The sequence below is a fragment of the Marmota flaviventris genome, chromosome 12 (genome assembly GCF_047511675.1).
Source record: "Marmota flaviventris isolate mMarFla1 chromosome 12, mMarFla1.hap1, whole genome shotgun sequence".
Classification (NCBI taxonomy): domain Eukaryota; kingdom Metazoa; phylum Chordata; class Mammalia; order Rodentia; family Sciuridae; genus Marmota; species Marmota flaviventris.
Window position 1 is genome coordinate 57699882 of NC_092509.1, and position 14322 is coordinate 57714203.

The 14322-nt window shown below is 45.6% G+C and overlaps 1 protein-coding gene across 3 annotated transcripts; it reads left to right on the forward strand.

Annotated features, from left to right (window-relative positions):
• Positions 1-6305: 6305 nt before the first annotated feature.
• On the forward strand, positions 6306-11391 carry Pycr2 (pyrroline-5-carboxylate reductase 2). 3 transcript variants are annotated; one of them, XM_027954753.2, is made up of 8 exons: positions 6306-6347; positions 6465-6590; positions 6889-6959; positions 8370-8549; positions 8656-8877; positions 9088-9180; positions 9365-9528; positions 10587-11391. In XM_027954753.2, exons 2-8 carry the CDS (start codon positions 6524-6526, stop codon positions 10750-10752), a joined length of 963 nt encoding a protein of 320 aa, XP_027810554.1. In that variant the 5' UTR covers positions 6306-6347; positions 6465-6523; the 3' UTR covers positions 10753-11391. The 3 variants fall into 3 exon arrangements, with proteins under 3 accessions (XP_027810554.1, XP_027810555.1, XP_027810556.1); XM_027954754.2 differs by having other exon boundaries at positions 6330-6347; positions 6462-6590; XM_027954755.2 differs by lacking the exons at positions 6306-6347; positions 6465-6590; positions 6889-6959 and adding an exon at positions 6992-8121.
• The last annotated feature ends 2931 nt before the right edge of the window (positions 11392-14322 follow it).

The window sequence follows — 14322 nt, forward strand, 5'->3', positions numbered from 1 at the left end:
ACTGGGGTTTTCTTATGCCCAACTATGGAGAAAGTTATACTTTAAGTTCATGGACTATATCTTACCACAAAGCTAATAAATATCAACTGAATAGTAGAAGAAAAAAAATTTTTCTGAGGACAGCCAGGATTTGAGGACATGGCAAGAGTATTATAGAAAGTAGGGGAAGAACAGTTGGCTCTGATTTATCAATGGCTAGATCATCTCCATAAGATATCAGAATGAAGCCTTTATATGTGGGCGTTGTAAGTACCATATGGCAATGGTTGCTTTGTCTGTAAGAGGGATATGATTATCTTGTAAAGAATTCTACCTGTTATTCAGTGATGCATCTGTGGCTCTGAAGTCTATGGTCTCCCAGCCAGTAACATATAATCAGTGTTAAGGATGGACCTGCTCATGCCAGCTTGAATGAGGCAGGAGGATCACAAGTTTGAGACCAGCCTTGGCAAATTAGCAATACCCTCAGCAACATAGTAAGACCCTGTCTCAAAAAAAAAAAAAAAATTAAAAGGATTGTGGGTGTAGCTCAGTGGTAGAGTACCCCAGGGTTTAATTCCCAGTACCAAAATAATTCGTTTTAAAAATACAGGAGAGATTTGGCTGGGGATGTGGCTCAAGTGGTAGCGTGCTCGCCTAGCATGCGTGCGGCCCCGGTTCGATCCTCAGCACCACATACAAAGATGTTGTTGTGTCCACCGAAAACTAAAAAATAAATATTAAAAAAAATACAGGAGATGGCTTCATTTCAATGTAAATAAAGATGTGCTCATTAGCTCAGGGAGACAGTGTGGTAGACAGAAGCTTCTCTCTAAAGACATCCATACCCTAATCCTTAGAACTGGTGAATATGTTATGTTACATGGCAAAAGGGACTTTGCAGATGTAATCAAGATCACAAATATTAAAATAGGGAGATTATCATGGATTATCCAGGTGTACTGAATCTAATCACATGAGCCCTTTAAAATCAGAAAATGTTCTCTGGCTAGAAGCAGGAGAGATGAGATAGAAGGGAGAGGTCAAAGATATTTGAAACATGAGAAAGACTCAGCCTACCATTGTTGGATTGAACATGAAAGGGACCATGATCTTGGGAATATGAGTGGCCTCTAGGAGGACTGAGGGCTCTGGGCTGATAGCAAGCAAGGAAAAAAGACCTGAGTCCTACAACTGCATGGAACTAAATTTTCCCAGCACCTGAATGAGTCTGGAGGCAAAAATTTTCCCAGAGCCTCCAGGTAAGAGTCCAAGTCAGCTGACATTTTTATTTGATTTTGTGGAACCTGCAACAGAGACACCAGCTGAGCCTACCGAGACTTCTAACCTACAAATTGTGACAGTAAATTATTTTGTCTTAGAGGCTAAATATGTGGTGCATTATTACAGCCACAATAGGAAAAGAACACAAAAGTGAGACGGATCCCATTATAAGTGGTACATAGTCAGCAACAAGGTGCAGGCCTATAATCCTAGCTAAAAGGGAGGCTCAGGCAGGAGGATCAAAAGTTCAAGGCCATCCTGGATAACTCAGTGAGAACCTGTCTCAAAATGAAAAGAGAAAAGGACAGGGGTTGTAGCTCAATGGTAAAGTGCCTCTGGGATTAATCCTCAGTACCAAAAAAAAAAAAAAGAAAAAGAAAATTGCCACCAAGAACTTAAAGAAGAAGGAAGCTGTGGAGGAGGTGGAGATTGGAAGAGATGCTCCAGCTAATTTGAACGCTATTGAGGAAAATGGGGAGCAGGAGGTGACAATAAGGTAGAACATTAAGAGAAAGAAAGTGGGGAGGAGGAGGAGGAAGAAGAGGGCCGTGGTGGGGAAGATGATGGAGATGAAGATGAGAAGGCTGAGGCTGCTAAGGACAAACAGTACAAGATGATGATGACGACAATGTGGATCCAGGATGCAGATGAATGAGGATGACTAGACGGCAAAACTTAAAAATAGTGGGCTGTGTTGGTTGGTTAGTGGCAGAGCGCTTGCCTAGCACATGTGAGGCACTGGTTTGATTCTCAGCACCGCATATAAATAAAATAATTAAATACATAAAGGCCCTTCAACAACTAAAAAATATATATATATTTAAAAAAAACCTTAAAAATGGCTACCTGTGACCTATTCACCCTCTACCTCCTTCTCAGACTCTATAAACACAGTCACCTTCAAGTAGAGAGGCCCTCTTGCCCAGAGGGCAGAACCATCCACAGATGGCACCTGCTGTCTATCACCCAACCAAAACCACAACATGAATTTGCAACAGGGAAGGATTAAAAAAAAAACAGAAGTTCCACGTAACTGCTTTTTTTTCCTTCAAAATACCTTAGAAAGGAAATTTTCTTTGTATTTTTTTTTCAGTAATGAGGTTTGAACCCAGAAGCATTCTGTCTCTGAACTACATCCAAACTTTTAAAAAATTAAAAAAAAAATGTTTTTGGTACTAGGCATTCAACACAGGAGTGCTTTATCACTGAGATATATCCACAATTCTTTTTATTTTTTATTTTGAGATAGTTTTGCTAAGTTGTTGAAGGTGCTTTTAAGTTGCCAACGTTGGCCTTGTGATCCTCCTGCCTCAGTCTCCCAAATCGCCGTGATTACAGGCATGCATCACCATGCCTGGTTTGCTTTGCATTTTTCTTCTTCTTTTTTTGTTTCTTCTTTCTGTTTTTTTAACTTATGCTTTAAATTTTTGTACATATTGTAGGAGTCACCTACTTTTAATGATCTTGAATGACCCAACCAGTCATTGGGGCATTCTTTGTCCTACTTATGACTTTACTTGTAGTGTGACTATGTTTATTATAATCTCAAAGGAGAGGGAAAGAAAAAGAAAAAAAAAACAATAAAAAATTATTCCAAGCATTCCAGTAACTTTTTTTTTTAGTTGTAGTAAGACACAATACCTTTATTTTATTTATTTATTTTTATGTGGTACTGAGGATCGAACCCAGGGCCTTGCACGTGCTAGGCAAGTGCTCTACTGCTGAGCCACAACCCCAGCCCACATTCCAGTAACTTTTTATGTGTGTGCTATTAGTAGATGATTTATATGAGATGGTTAAAAAAATATCAAGATAAAAGGTTTATTTTATTCCTTTATTTTTTGTCTATGATGTTGCTGTTTACTTATTTATATGTTTGATCCATGTGTGAAACAATGATGTCCAACAGTAAAATGGAATCTTATTTTGTTGAGTTGTTCTAACAAAAAGTAAAACCAAGTTAAAGATGTGTCAGACTGCATAGGAAAAAAGCAGTGTATAGAGTTATTCTCCCAAAGCATCATTAATGGTTTTCCTTTATTGGTGGGATTAAAGACATCATTTGTGGGCTGGGGAAGTAGCTCAGTGGCAGAGCAATTGTCTAGCATGTGTGAGCCCCAGGGTTCCATTCTCAGCACTACAAAAACAAAACAAAAAACCCCAAAAAACAAAAACAATAAGACAAATGTTCATTTTCGCCTTTGTTCTAATTTCTAATTTTTCTATATTTAAATATGATTTTTTTGTGTAATCAAAAATAAATGAAAGCCAAGTGCATGCCAGTAATCCTAGAGACAGAAGACTAATGCAGGAGGATCTCAAGTTCAAGGCCAGTCTCAGCAACTTAATGAGGCTCTGTCTTAAAAAATAAAAAACATAAAGAGCTAGAGATGTAGCTCAGTGGTTAAGCACTTCTGGGTTCAATCCCCAGTACTGAAAAAAAAAAAAGTGCAAAAATGTATGCAAAACCTCCTAGAGAGGTTCTTAGGTCAGGAAGGACCTGGGTGTCAAGGGATTTGTCATCTGTGTAGCTGGGGACAGCTCAGGTTCATCCCCATTGCCTGGATCATCTCAGTTCTTAGAAGAGATGGGCCAGCTGTTTTTAGAGCTAAGCCAGAAGGGAGGGCCTGAGAGTGAATAACAGGACAAATAAACACACACACTTTGTCTGTGGCAGCTGGAGGGAGAGAACCCAGAACTGAGAGGAGGGAGGAAAGGAATTGCAGGATGGTTGAACCTGCTTGACTAGTGGCTGGGAGAATAGAAATACCCTGGCTGTCTGGCAGACACATCTGTCTTGTTCAGTAGAGCAGGCACCCGAGAAGACAGTTGTATACAGGGAGAGAATATGTCCATGGCAGTGCCAGGTTAGGGCCCTTCTTGAGAATGTGTCCCAAGTGACTGAGTGAGGATTACAAGCCTCTCCTCTCATCTCATCTCTCTATCATTTCATTCCCAAAAGAACTTTAACAGACATCAGTCATAATCTCCCTGGGAGCCATGGAAGAGGTTATAGCACCAAGGAAATAGGCCTTTAGCATCAGCAAGCCCCTTAAGTCCCATGAAATGGGATTACCTTTCATGAAAATAAACAACAAAGTTGTGAATATATGGGCTGTGGGTGTAGCTCAGTGATAGAGTGTCTGCCTACCTAACATGTGGGAGCTCCTGGGTTTGGTTCCCAGCATCAGAAAAACAGAGAAGGAGAAAGAAAACGAGGGAGAAGGAGGAAGAAAGAAAAAGAGGGAAAAGAAGAAGGAGAAAGAAAGAGAGAGAGAGAGAAAGAAAGAAAGAAAGAAAAACTGTGTACATGTGAAATTTGGAGATGAAGCTGGGCATGGTGGCACATTCCTATAATCCCAGCGATTTGGGAAGCTGAGGCAGGAGACTCTCAAGTTCAAGGCCAACTTGGGCAACTTAGTAAGACCCTGTTATCAAATTTTAAAAAATAAAGGACTGGGGATATAGCTCAGTAATAGAGCACCCCTGGGTTCAATCCTTAGAACTGCAAAAACAAAACAAAACAAAATAATAGAACTCCAAGTACTGTAAAATAACCAGTTTCTTTTTAGGTGCTGGGGAATTGAACAAAGGGCCTCTTGCATGCTAAGCATGGGCTCTACCACTGAGCTACATTCCCCAGCACAATAACCAGTTTCTGGTCAGCAGTTTCCATTTTCAAACTTGGGGAGCAAGTGCTTTCCTTGCTCCCTCTCTTGTGTTGTCTGACCTGGCTGGGAACAAGCCAGCATTGGAGATCACCAACACGGGGTCTTCCTTCTTAGATGCTTATAGTCCTCCCATTTCACCCCCTCTTCCTGAATGGATAAAGAAAATTTGTTACTCATACATAATAGAATATTGTTCAGTCATAAAAAGGAGTGAGGTCCAGCAACTCCTCTCAGTCCCCTCTTGCCCTGCAGGAATTCTCTCTTCTCACTTGCATAAATATTACTCTTTTATGCTATTAAAAAACAAACAAACAAACAACAACAAACTTCATCATTTGCAGCATTCTCTTTTTTGGCGGGGGATGCTGGAGACTCAACTCAATCCAGGGGTTCTTTACCACTGAACTACATTCCCTAAACCTTTTTCTTTCCTTCTTTATTTTTTTTTATCCTTACTAAGCTGCCTAAGAATGTCACTAAATTGCTATAGCTGGTCTCAAACTTGGGATATTTCTGCCTCAGCCTACCCAGTCGCTAGGATTACAGGTGTGGGCTCCCACGGCTGGTTTACTTTTTGAAATTTTGATTAATACACACGCATTGCTGTAAAAAAAAGTTGTATTTGCTCCTGACTTAGAGGTGCTGTAAACGGGATTCTTGGAGGTGTGGCTCAGTGGTTAATCACTCCTAGGTTCAATCACTGGTGCCACAGGGGAAAGGGGTTAAAAAACAAAACAAAACAAAAAAAACAACCCGCAAGGGGCGACCACGAGAGAGGGGCACCCAACTGCAGAAGGGGAGTCTGGGAGCCAATCATTTCCTCAACAAAGGAACTGGTCCCGCTTGCGATCTAGTCAAGAAAAAAAATTCACGCGGAACCACGCAAGTACAAGAGAATAAACCGCAGCTGCCCCGCTGCCACACAACTTGGGCTGGGAGGGAGCCAGCAGAAAGTAGGGGTTTCGAAGAGCGGATCCCGCTAATCCCGGGTGGCACCGATGCGCTCGGTCTGGGCCCCCCAGGTTTGCACCATCCGGTCTGAGCCCCGCCAGGAGAGCCTCATTCATATAAAATCGGCAATCTGGAGGATCCCTCTTGGTCATGAGGGACGGCTGACGGCCAGCGCCAGAAACAACATTGGCCAGGCCTCCGCGAGGTCTCGGTTCTGAGTCCCACACCACGCGGGGACCGCAGACTCCGAGTTCACGTCGCTGCGCCGGATGTGCACAGGACCAGCCCCGGAGCTGCACCAGAGGTTGAGAGCGCCGGTGGGGGCGGGCACACGGCTCAGAACGACCGCGGATTGGCTATCCCTGCGATCCTGGCCGCGGATTGGTCTTCCGGAGCTCCCAGCTGCGGATTGGCCTCCCGGGCCACGTGGCCTACAGCAAGGCCTCTGCCAGCGCCTCCGGTGTGAGTGAGGGGTCCCGCGGGGTCCCGCCTAGGAGTCAGCCCCGGCGGCTCTCTGGTTCCGGAAACTGTCGGGAACTCTCAGGATCCGGCTTCTTACTCCTGTTCTTCCGTCAGCAGCGTCATCTGGGTCTTACTGGGTTTGTGCGGCGGCCGCTGGGACTCGGGAGCCAGCCACCATGAGCGTGGGTTTTATCGGCGCTGGCCAGCTGACCTGTGCCCTGGCGCGGGGCTTTACCGCCGCTGGTGAGCGCGTGGAGGCGGGAGGCGGATTCATTCCCGGGAGGACTCGGCTGGGAACCGCCCTTCATCCCACCAGCATGAATGAATGAATGAATGAATGAATGAATGCGGGAATTTGCGTATCATGGGGTCGATGAGACTGTTTTTAAGCGGCGAGTCATCTTATATCCATCCGGGTAAGGGATTAAGTTGGTGTCGGAGACTAGCACTGTGAGAGCAGCTGTGCGTTGTGATCTGATCCCAGGAAAAGCATGGCCACCGGGTGGACAATGATTCCGTTGAAAAGTCTTGTCTTCTGCAGGCATCTTGTCGGCTCACAAGATAATAGCCAGCTCCCCGGAAATGGACCTGCCGACGGTGTCTGTGCTCAGGGTAAGAGGGATGGAGGGCTGTGGGGAGGAGGGTGGAGACTCAGGAAAAGAATAACCTGAGATGAACTGAGTCAGGCTGCCCCTGAGCCTCTGGTCTTTGGGTTCCCAGGAACATCTCAATCCTTCCATCTTCTCTGGAGCAGCTTAGGGTAGTGGTGAAACTAGTGTTGAAGATTAAACAACCGAGAAGCACCGAGGCAGAAGAAAAAAGTTTTATTTGAGGGGTAGAAGAGAGAGAGAGAGAGACTCCTCCAGAGAGGAGGGGTTCTAAAGCTGGTGCCCCCTAGGAATTGGGGTGTCCTGCCAATTTTATACATTTTAGGTTTCCTTTCTGCTCATGCCCCTTCCTCCTCTTATCTTGCCTGTGAGATCAAAAGGTGCAGTGACCAAGGATCTGGAAAGGAGCTGCCCAAGGGACATCCATTAACCACTCCTTGCTGGGAAGAACAATCCCCTGTAGGCAGGTGACTTTGGCAGCTGGTTGGAGAAGGGGGTATTAGCATTTTATTTCCTTTTGAATCAGCTCCATCTTCCAGTTCATTAATTCGTTATCTACCCTGACTGTCCTTTTGTCCCAGTTTCAGTGGGAGCCCCTAGGCTGGAAGACTTGGGGTCAAATCCAGACCCTGAGTGCTAGAGGCAGGTGTTAGAAGATTAACTGAGGTAATTATACATGGGTGCATATATATACATATAGTAGGTGCCCAAGAAAGACTTATTTTTCTTTATCAATTAGTCCTGTGATCTTAAAGTAAGCAATGACTGTGAATCTCTCCTTCCTCATTTATAGTAGTCGCTTTGCTGCTGTCCTAAGACATGAATGAACATGTTAGCAAAGAACCTGGGGAATTAGAAGTTTCTCTCTCACAAAGCATAATAGCCTGTCTTCTTCCAAGACCTTGGCAGCATGGTAATGGATGGCTGAGGAGACAGGTGGCCGGCAGTGTCTGTGTGATGAGTGTCTTCTAGCCACCGCTGAACCACCACGTAGAGGCTGTGCAATCTGGTGAATCTGTGCAAAGTGGCTGGGGTTGGAATAGGACCTGACCCAGCTCTGCTCCCAATCCCTGGGACTAGATTTCACTTTTCCCGTTTGCCTGTGACACTTTTCACCATGGAGCATTCTCACCTGGCAAGGGGGTGCCTTGGATGCCAGAAGATTGGTGAGGTTGAGGGGACAGCCACTTCCTGGCTACCTTGGTGAAGCTTTGCATGTCCAACCCCTGTGCTTACTTGTCCAGTAGCAGAATGGAAAATTTTATGTCATTTGGGGTGGAATCCTGAGGGGACAGGGCAAGGAATTCAGGGCTGCAGCTGGCAGAGTGGGCTTAGCAGGGTTTCACTTCTCCTTGGGGGGCTTGGATTTAGCCAGGCTCCCCAGCACTATTAGCTTTGCTGTCTCCTCTTACAGAAGATGGGCGTGAACATAACCCGCAGCAACAAGGAGACCGTTAGGCACAGTGATGTCCTGTTCCTGGCTGTGAAGCCACACATCATCCCCTTTGTCCTGGATGAGATTGGGGCCAGTGTACAGGCCAGGCATATTGTGGTCTCCTGTGCAGCCGGTGTCACCATCAGCTCTGTGGAAAAGGTACCCGTCTCACTCCTGATGCCCTTTGTGTGAGGAAAGGGTGGCCTGGGAATGGCAACTGAAGGGTGGGTGCTGGTGGGAATTATGGCCCTCTGTCTTGTTGCAGAAGCTGATGGCGTTCCAGCAGGCCCCCAAAGTGATTCGCTGCATGACCAACACACCTGTGGTGGTGCGGGAGGGTGCCACAGTATATGCCACTGGCACCCACGCCCTGGTGGAGGATGGGCAGCTCCTGGAGCAGCTCATGAGCAGTGTGGGCTTCTGCACTGAGGTGGAAGAGGACCTGATCGATGCCATCACGGGCCTTAGCGGCAGTGGACCTGCCTATGTGAGGCCCTATCTGCTCAGTCGACCTTCAGGGAACCTAGGCAGCTAAATGGGCTGGCAGGCAGTCTCAGGCTGGGGGACAGTGCCTACATCTTGGGCATGGTTGACTGATGAAGAAAGCTGACCACTGGAGCTAGTTCCAATCATCACAAAAAATAGACCCTGGGGAGGGCCTTGTCTGCTGCCCAGGGCTCAGTGAGTATCTCCACAGGCGTTCATGGCCCTGGATGCATTGGCGGATGGTGGGGTGAAGATGGGTGTGCCACGGCGACTCGCAGTTCGATTAGGAGCCCAGGCCTTACTGGTCAGTGTCTTTTTCCCTGCACATTTGGGACCAGGGTGTGCAACGGAGGTTCTTATGGGTCACTGAGCTGGGGATGGGCTGGTTTGGAAGTTGGCATAGGGATTGGCCATGAATAGTGGGTGTGGGGAGGTCTGTCCCACCCTACACCAGCAGTTTCCTACCCTCATGCTCCTTCATGCTGTAGGGCGCTGCCAAGATGCTACTGGATTCAGAGGACCATCCAGGCCAGCTCAAGGACAATGTGTGCTCCCCTGGCGGGGCTACCATCCATGCCCTGCACTTCCTAGAGAGTGGGGGCTTCCGCTCTCTGCTTATCAATGCAGTTGAGGCTTCCTGTATCCGAACACGGTGGGTATGTCTTGTTGTCCTCTGCCCCAGGCGCTCCACTCCCAGTCTACCCTGGACAGGGCTGGGCTGGGCTGGACTGCATCTTGCAGTCCTTCTGTCTTAGGTCTCATCAGCAGTGCCAGAATGCACTTATTAGACCATGACTTTTAGACTTAGCCAAGTGTCTGCAGGCCTCACTTCACTTAATTCTTACCACAGTTTTGATAACTGGGATTAACTTTGATTTATAGATGGGAAAGTTTAAGATCAAACAGCTAATAAGTGATGGAGGCAGTATTCAGCTTCATCTCTGACTTTTTAAAAAATGTCTAGTTCTTTTTAGTTATACATGACAGTAGAATGTATTTTGACGTATTATACATACATGGAATATAACTCCCCGTCTTGTGGTTGTGCATGACTTGGGGTTTTACTCATTATGTATTCATATATGAATACCTTTGATTCATTCTACTGTCTTTCCTATTTCCATCTCCCTTCCCTTCTTTGCCCTTTGTCTAATCCAATGAACTTCTATTCTTCCCTCACTCACCCCTTATTGTGTGTTAGCATCCCCATATCAGAGAGAATATTCAGCCTTTGGTTTTTTGGAATTGGCTTATTTCATTTAGCATGATAGTCTCCAGTCATTTCTGACTCTCTTTTATTTTAATTTTTTTTAAAGGTGTTGATGGACCTTTATTTCATTCATTTATTTATATGTGGTGCTGAGAATCGAACTCAGTGTCTTACACATGCTAGGCAGGTGCTCTACTACTAAGCCACAACCATAGCCCCATCTGTGATTCTTAAGCCCTGTAATTTTTCACACTTTCTCCCTCCCCGTATGGTCATAGATACCACTGGAGTGCTATGTTTAGCTTGGATCAAATGAGGTAAATAAGACAAACCCCTGCTTAGTTAAATACTAAGAGGCTGAGGGGAGCATTTGGTTTAAGGTTCTAATATTTGGTTTATCAAATTTCGGGTCTGAGGCTCTATGGATAGGGGAGATTTCATAAAGCTCTTGCTCTAAGATGTATTGCCTTATTTCAACCCTTTTGGGATTTTGTCTGCAGAGAGCTGCAGTCCATGGCTGACAAAGAAAAGATCTCTCCGGCTGCCGTTAAGAAGACCCTCCTAGACAGAGTGAAGCTGGAGTCTTCCACAGTGTCCACACAAACCCCCTCCAGCCCAGGAAAGCTCCTGACAAGAAGCCCAGCCCTGGGTGGCAAGAAGGACTAAGGCATCATCTGCCTTCATCTCTGTGATCCCAGAGCTCTTGCCTGACGGGTCTTGACCCCTATTCCCTCCTCCAGCTGCAGGAGGGGCCAGCTCAGGTGGTTTCAGGTCCCTCTGATAAACTCCTTAGACCTATTCAGACTAAGCTGCACTAGTTGCCTCTCCTGTGCCATGGGGGAAGATGCTCTGAGGGGTGGTGGTCAATGCTGGAAGCCAGACACATCCCTGTACACCTCTGCTCATAGAGTGGCTGATCCCTGAGTCAGTGCTTAGCTGAGGGGGAAGGTCTGGGGAAGACTTCAGTTGGTGTCCTTCTGGAGTTTGATATCAAGACAAAGAAGCAAGAAAAGAAAAAACATGAAAGGCCCATCTGAATTGATACATGGAAAGGAAATGAGCAATTTAAAATTATTACAGTTAATCAGAAGTGTGTGGTATTAGGAGCTTGGGTGTAGTTCAGTGGTAGAGAATTTGACCAGAAATGGTGAGGCCCTGGGTTCCATCCCCAGCATCACAAAAAGAATTTTAAAAAAGAAGTGTGTAGTATTAGATAATGCTTATATTTAACTATAGCTTCATAGATGTGCCATTTAGAAAGTGTTATTCAGTGCTAAGTGCTTTAATAAAGTTTATTTTATATTATCCTGTTTTTCTTTTGCTTAGTCTTATTTTGTTCTAGAGAATGTGAGGCCATTACTAGATCCTGTCTGTACTGTCCAAGAGCAAGAGTTGCAGATGAGAAGTAATAAGGATCCGAGTATGATTACTCCAGCCCTGTTCCCAGGGTCAGGGACAAGATGTTGTGTCCTAGAATGGGCAAAGTTAATGGCAGAGAAGAACCAGTAGCCCAGGTGGGGTGTGGGCAACAGCCCCAGACACAAAGGAGAAAGCTGTGGGAGTTGTGGGTCAGGAGCCATGCTAAGCCTGTGATCCCTGCCACTGTCCTCTGAGGCAGGGACTCCTTTTCTTCACTTGATAGGCAGATGCTGAGGCCTACAGGGGAGAAGCTCCTTACTCGTAGTTGTGCTGCTGGTCAACAGTGGGTCCTTTGTTCTTAGCCACTGACTAGTCTCCCAGAAGCTGGGGCTGGTTACACCATCTACACAACCAAACTGAGCCTGCAGCTAACAGCCTGTTGTCTGTGGCTCACATACTGAGCCCTGTGCAAGAGCTCCTAGGAACAAGCTTCCTTTTTTTTTTGAAAAGGTGCAAGCATTGGCAATTACCATCAGCTTGGAATTGCTCAGGAGGCTGAGACAAATTTGAGGCCAGCCTGGGCAACTCTGTGAGACCCTGACTCAAAATTAAAAAGGTTAGGAATGTAGCTCAGTGGCAGAACACTTACCTAGCATGTATGAGGCCCTGGGTTTAGTTCACAGTGTGGCCAAAAAGAAAATAGGAAATGGCAATAACGTGTTGGGAAGGATGTGGAGTAATTAGAATCCTTGTCTATTGCTGTTAGGGTTGTGAAATGGTGTGGCCACTTTGGAAAGCTGTCTGACAGTTCCTCGCAATTAAACAGAGCTACCATAGAACCCATCAATTCCACTCTGAGGTATAAAACCAATAGAAATAAAAACATGTCTTGGGCTGGGGATGTGGCTCAAGTGGTAGCACGCATGCCTGGCATGCGCGGGGTGCTGGGTTCGATCCTCAGCATCACATAAAAAAAAAATAAAGATGTTGTGTCCACTGAAAACTGAAAAATAAATATTAAAAAATTCTCTCTCCTCTCTCTCTTTAAAAAAATGTCTTTACAGAAACTTGCACATGAATATTCATGGCAGCTTTATTAATAATAGCCCAAAGGGGTTGGAAGTGTCACTCAGTGGTAGAAAACTTTCTTAGCATGCATGAGGCCCTGGATTTGATCCCAGCACTAGGGGGGAAAATGCTAAAAGGTAGAAAAAGAAACCCAAGCATGGTGGCACACACCTATAATCTCAGCAACTCAAGAGGCTGAGGGGCAAGTTTGAAGTGAGTTTCAGCAACTTAGCAAGACTCTGTCTCAATAAAAAGGTCTGGGATGTGGTTCTAGGTTTAATCCCCAGTACAAAAAAAAAAAAAAAAAATCTGTACAATGAAATGTCATTTGGCAATAGGAAGTACTGATACATGCTACATATAGAAACTCAAGAAAGGATGGGTGAAAGAAACCAGTTACAAAGGACAATTATACCTAATTCAAATACATTAATTAATTTTAAAAAATGACAATTACTGTATGATTCTACATACTGAGGTCCATATCTGATACCAAATTCTGTCCTCTGCACCTGGCCTGCTGGTAAGCTATCCAGGATGACAGAAGTTTGTCCCCTTCATCTTCCTTTCCTTCAGTCCCTGCAAGATCACCTACTTCCTTGGCTTAAATCTGCCAACATAGATTTACTGAGGACCTACTAAAGCCAGTTTATGTCTTGGCACATAGTGGGGAGTGGAAGCGTCCAAGCCAAATTTGACTGAAGTTGTCTGGTGCCCTGGTCCTTTTCCAGAGAGAGGTGAGAGAGCTTCATCCTTGGGAGAACCATTTTTGGTCTCCTCAGGACTTCAGTTCTGCCTGGAGGTGCTGACAAGCACCCAGGACTTCCCCTCCCAACTGCACACCTCACATAGCTAATCCTAGTCAGGGTGGCAACTCTCTGAGGTGGTCAAGGGAGCTTACAATGTGTCAGGCCAGAGGTTCTATAGCTTATCTCAGTCCCACTAGAAACCTGAGCCACCAGGAACCCCCTGGATATCTCCTATGAGAGCTGGCACTGGGGCCTAACAGAGCCTTTCTGCTAAGTATGTGCTGAATGCTCCTCTGTGGTAAGTGCCCTGTGGGGCCAGGGTGTGGCCTAGTTGGTAAGACTGTCCCTACTGAAAGTTGCACAAGAACCAAAACCAGATGTGGACACACAGGAGATGTGGCACCCGTGGGAAGGAGTGAAGGCAGCATGCAGGGGGCCAAGAGAGTAAGGAAGTGTTTTTGTCTTTTCACCCCATCTTGGTCACATGAGAATGGGCTCTGGGCCTGGAACATTTCCTTACCAAGACAGAGTGTTCACAGTTGTAGCTGGACTTGTTACCTTGTGTGGGAACACAATTCCTGTTTAAGCCTTATTGTGTATATTTCTTTGGTTAAGTATATGTATTGTATGACACATGGCCAACCCACTGCTATATCAGTTCCCTGAGATGAGGGAGCAGGGTCCTCCTGTGGCATAAAGGGATGAGTGCAGGCCAGGGGCCCTGGATGGCTGCTGGGAAGAAGTCTCTGGCCATGAGGGACAAATGCCCACCACCAAAACTGATTGTATCCTGTCTTATCCATGAGTAAAGCCAGGCCGTGTTCTAGCCAGTGCTTGACTAGTTGTGTTTTCCTTGACAAATTCAAGAACAAGAGGCAGTGAGTAGAAATGCTAGGATTTCTGGGCTGGGATTGTGGCTCAGCGGTAGGTAGCACGGGCGGGACCGGGAATTGATTCTCAGCACCACATAAAAATAAAGGCATTGTGTTGTGTCCATCTACACCTAAAAAATAAATATTAAAAAAAGAAAAAAATAAATGCTAGGATTTCTATTCCTAAT

Excerpts from the sequence above, each read along its gene's own strand:
- Pycr2 (XM_027954753.2), top strand. The coding sequence starts at position 6,524 with ATGAGCGTGGGTTTTATCGGCGCTGGCCAGCTGACCTGTGCCCTGGCG. Across the intron at positions 6,960-8,369 it reads CGACGGTGTCTGTGCTCAGG|AAGATGGGCGTGAACATAAC; the intron begins GTAAGAGGGATG and ends CTCCTCTTACAG. Across the intron at positions 8,878-9,087 it reads GCGGCAGTGGACCTGCCTAT|GCGTTCATGGCCCTGGATGC; the intron begins GTGAGGCCCTAT and ends GTATCTCCACAG.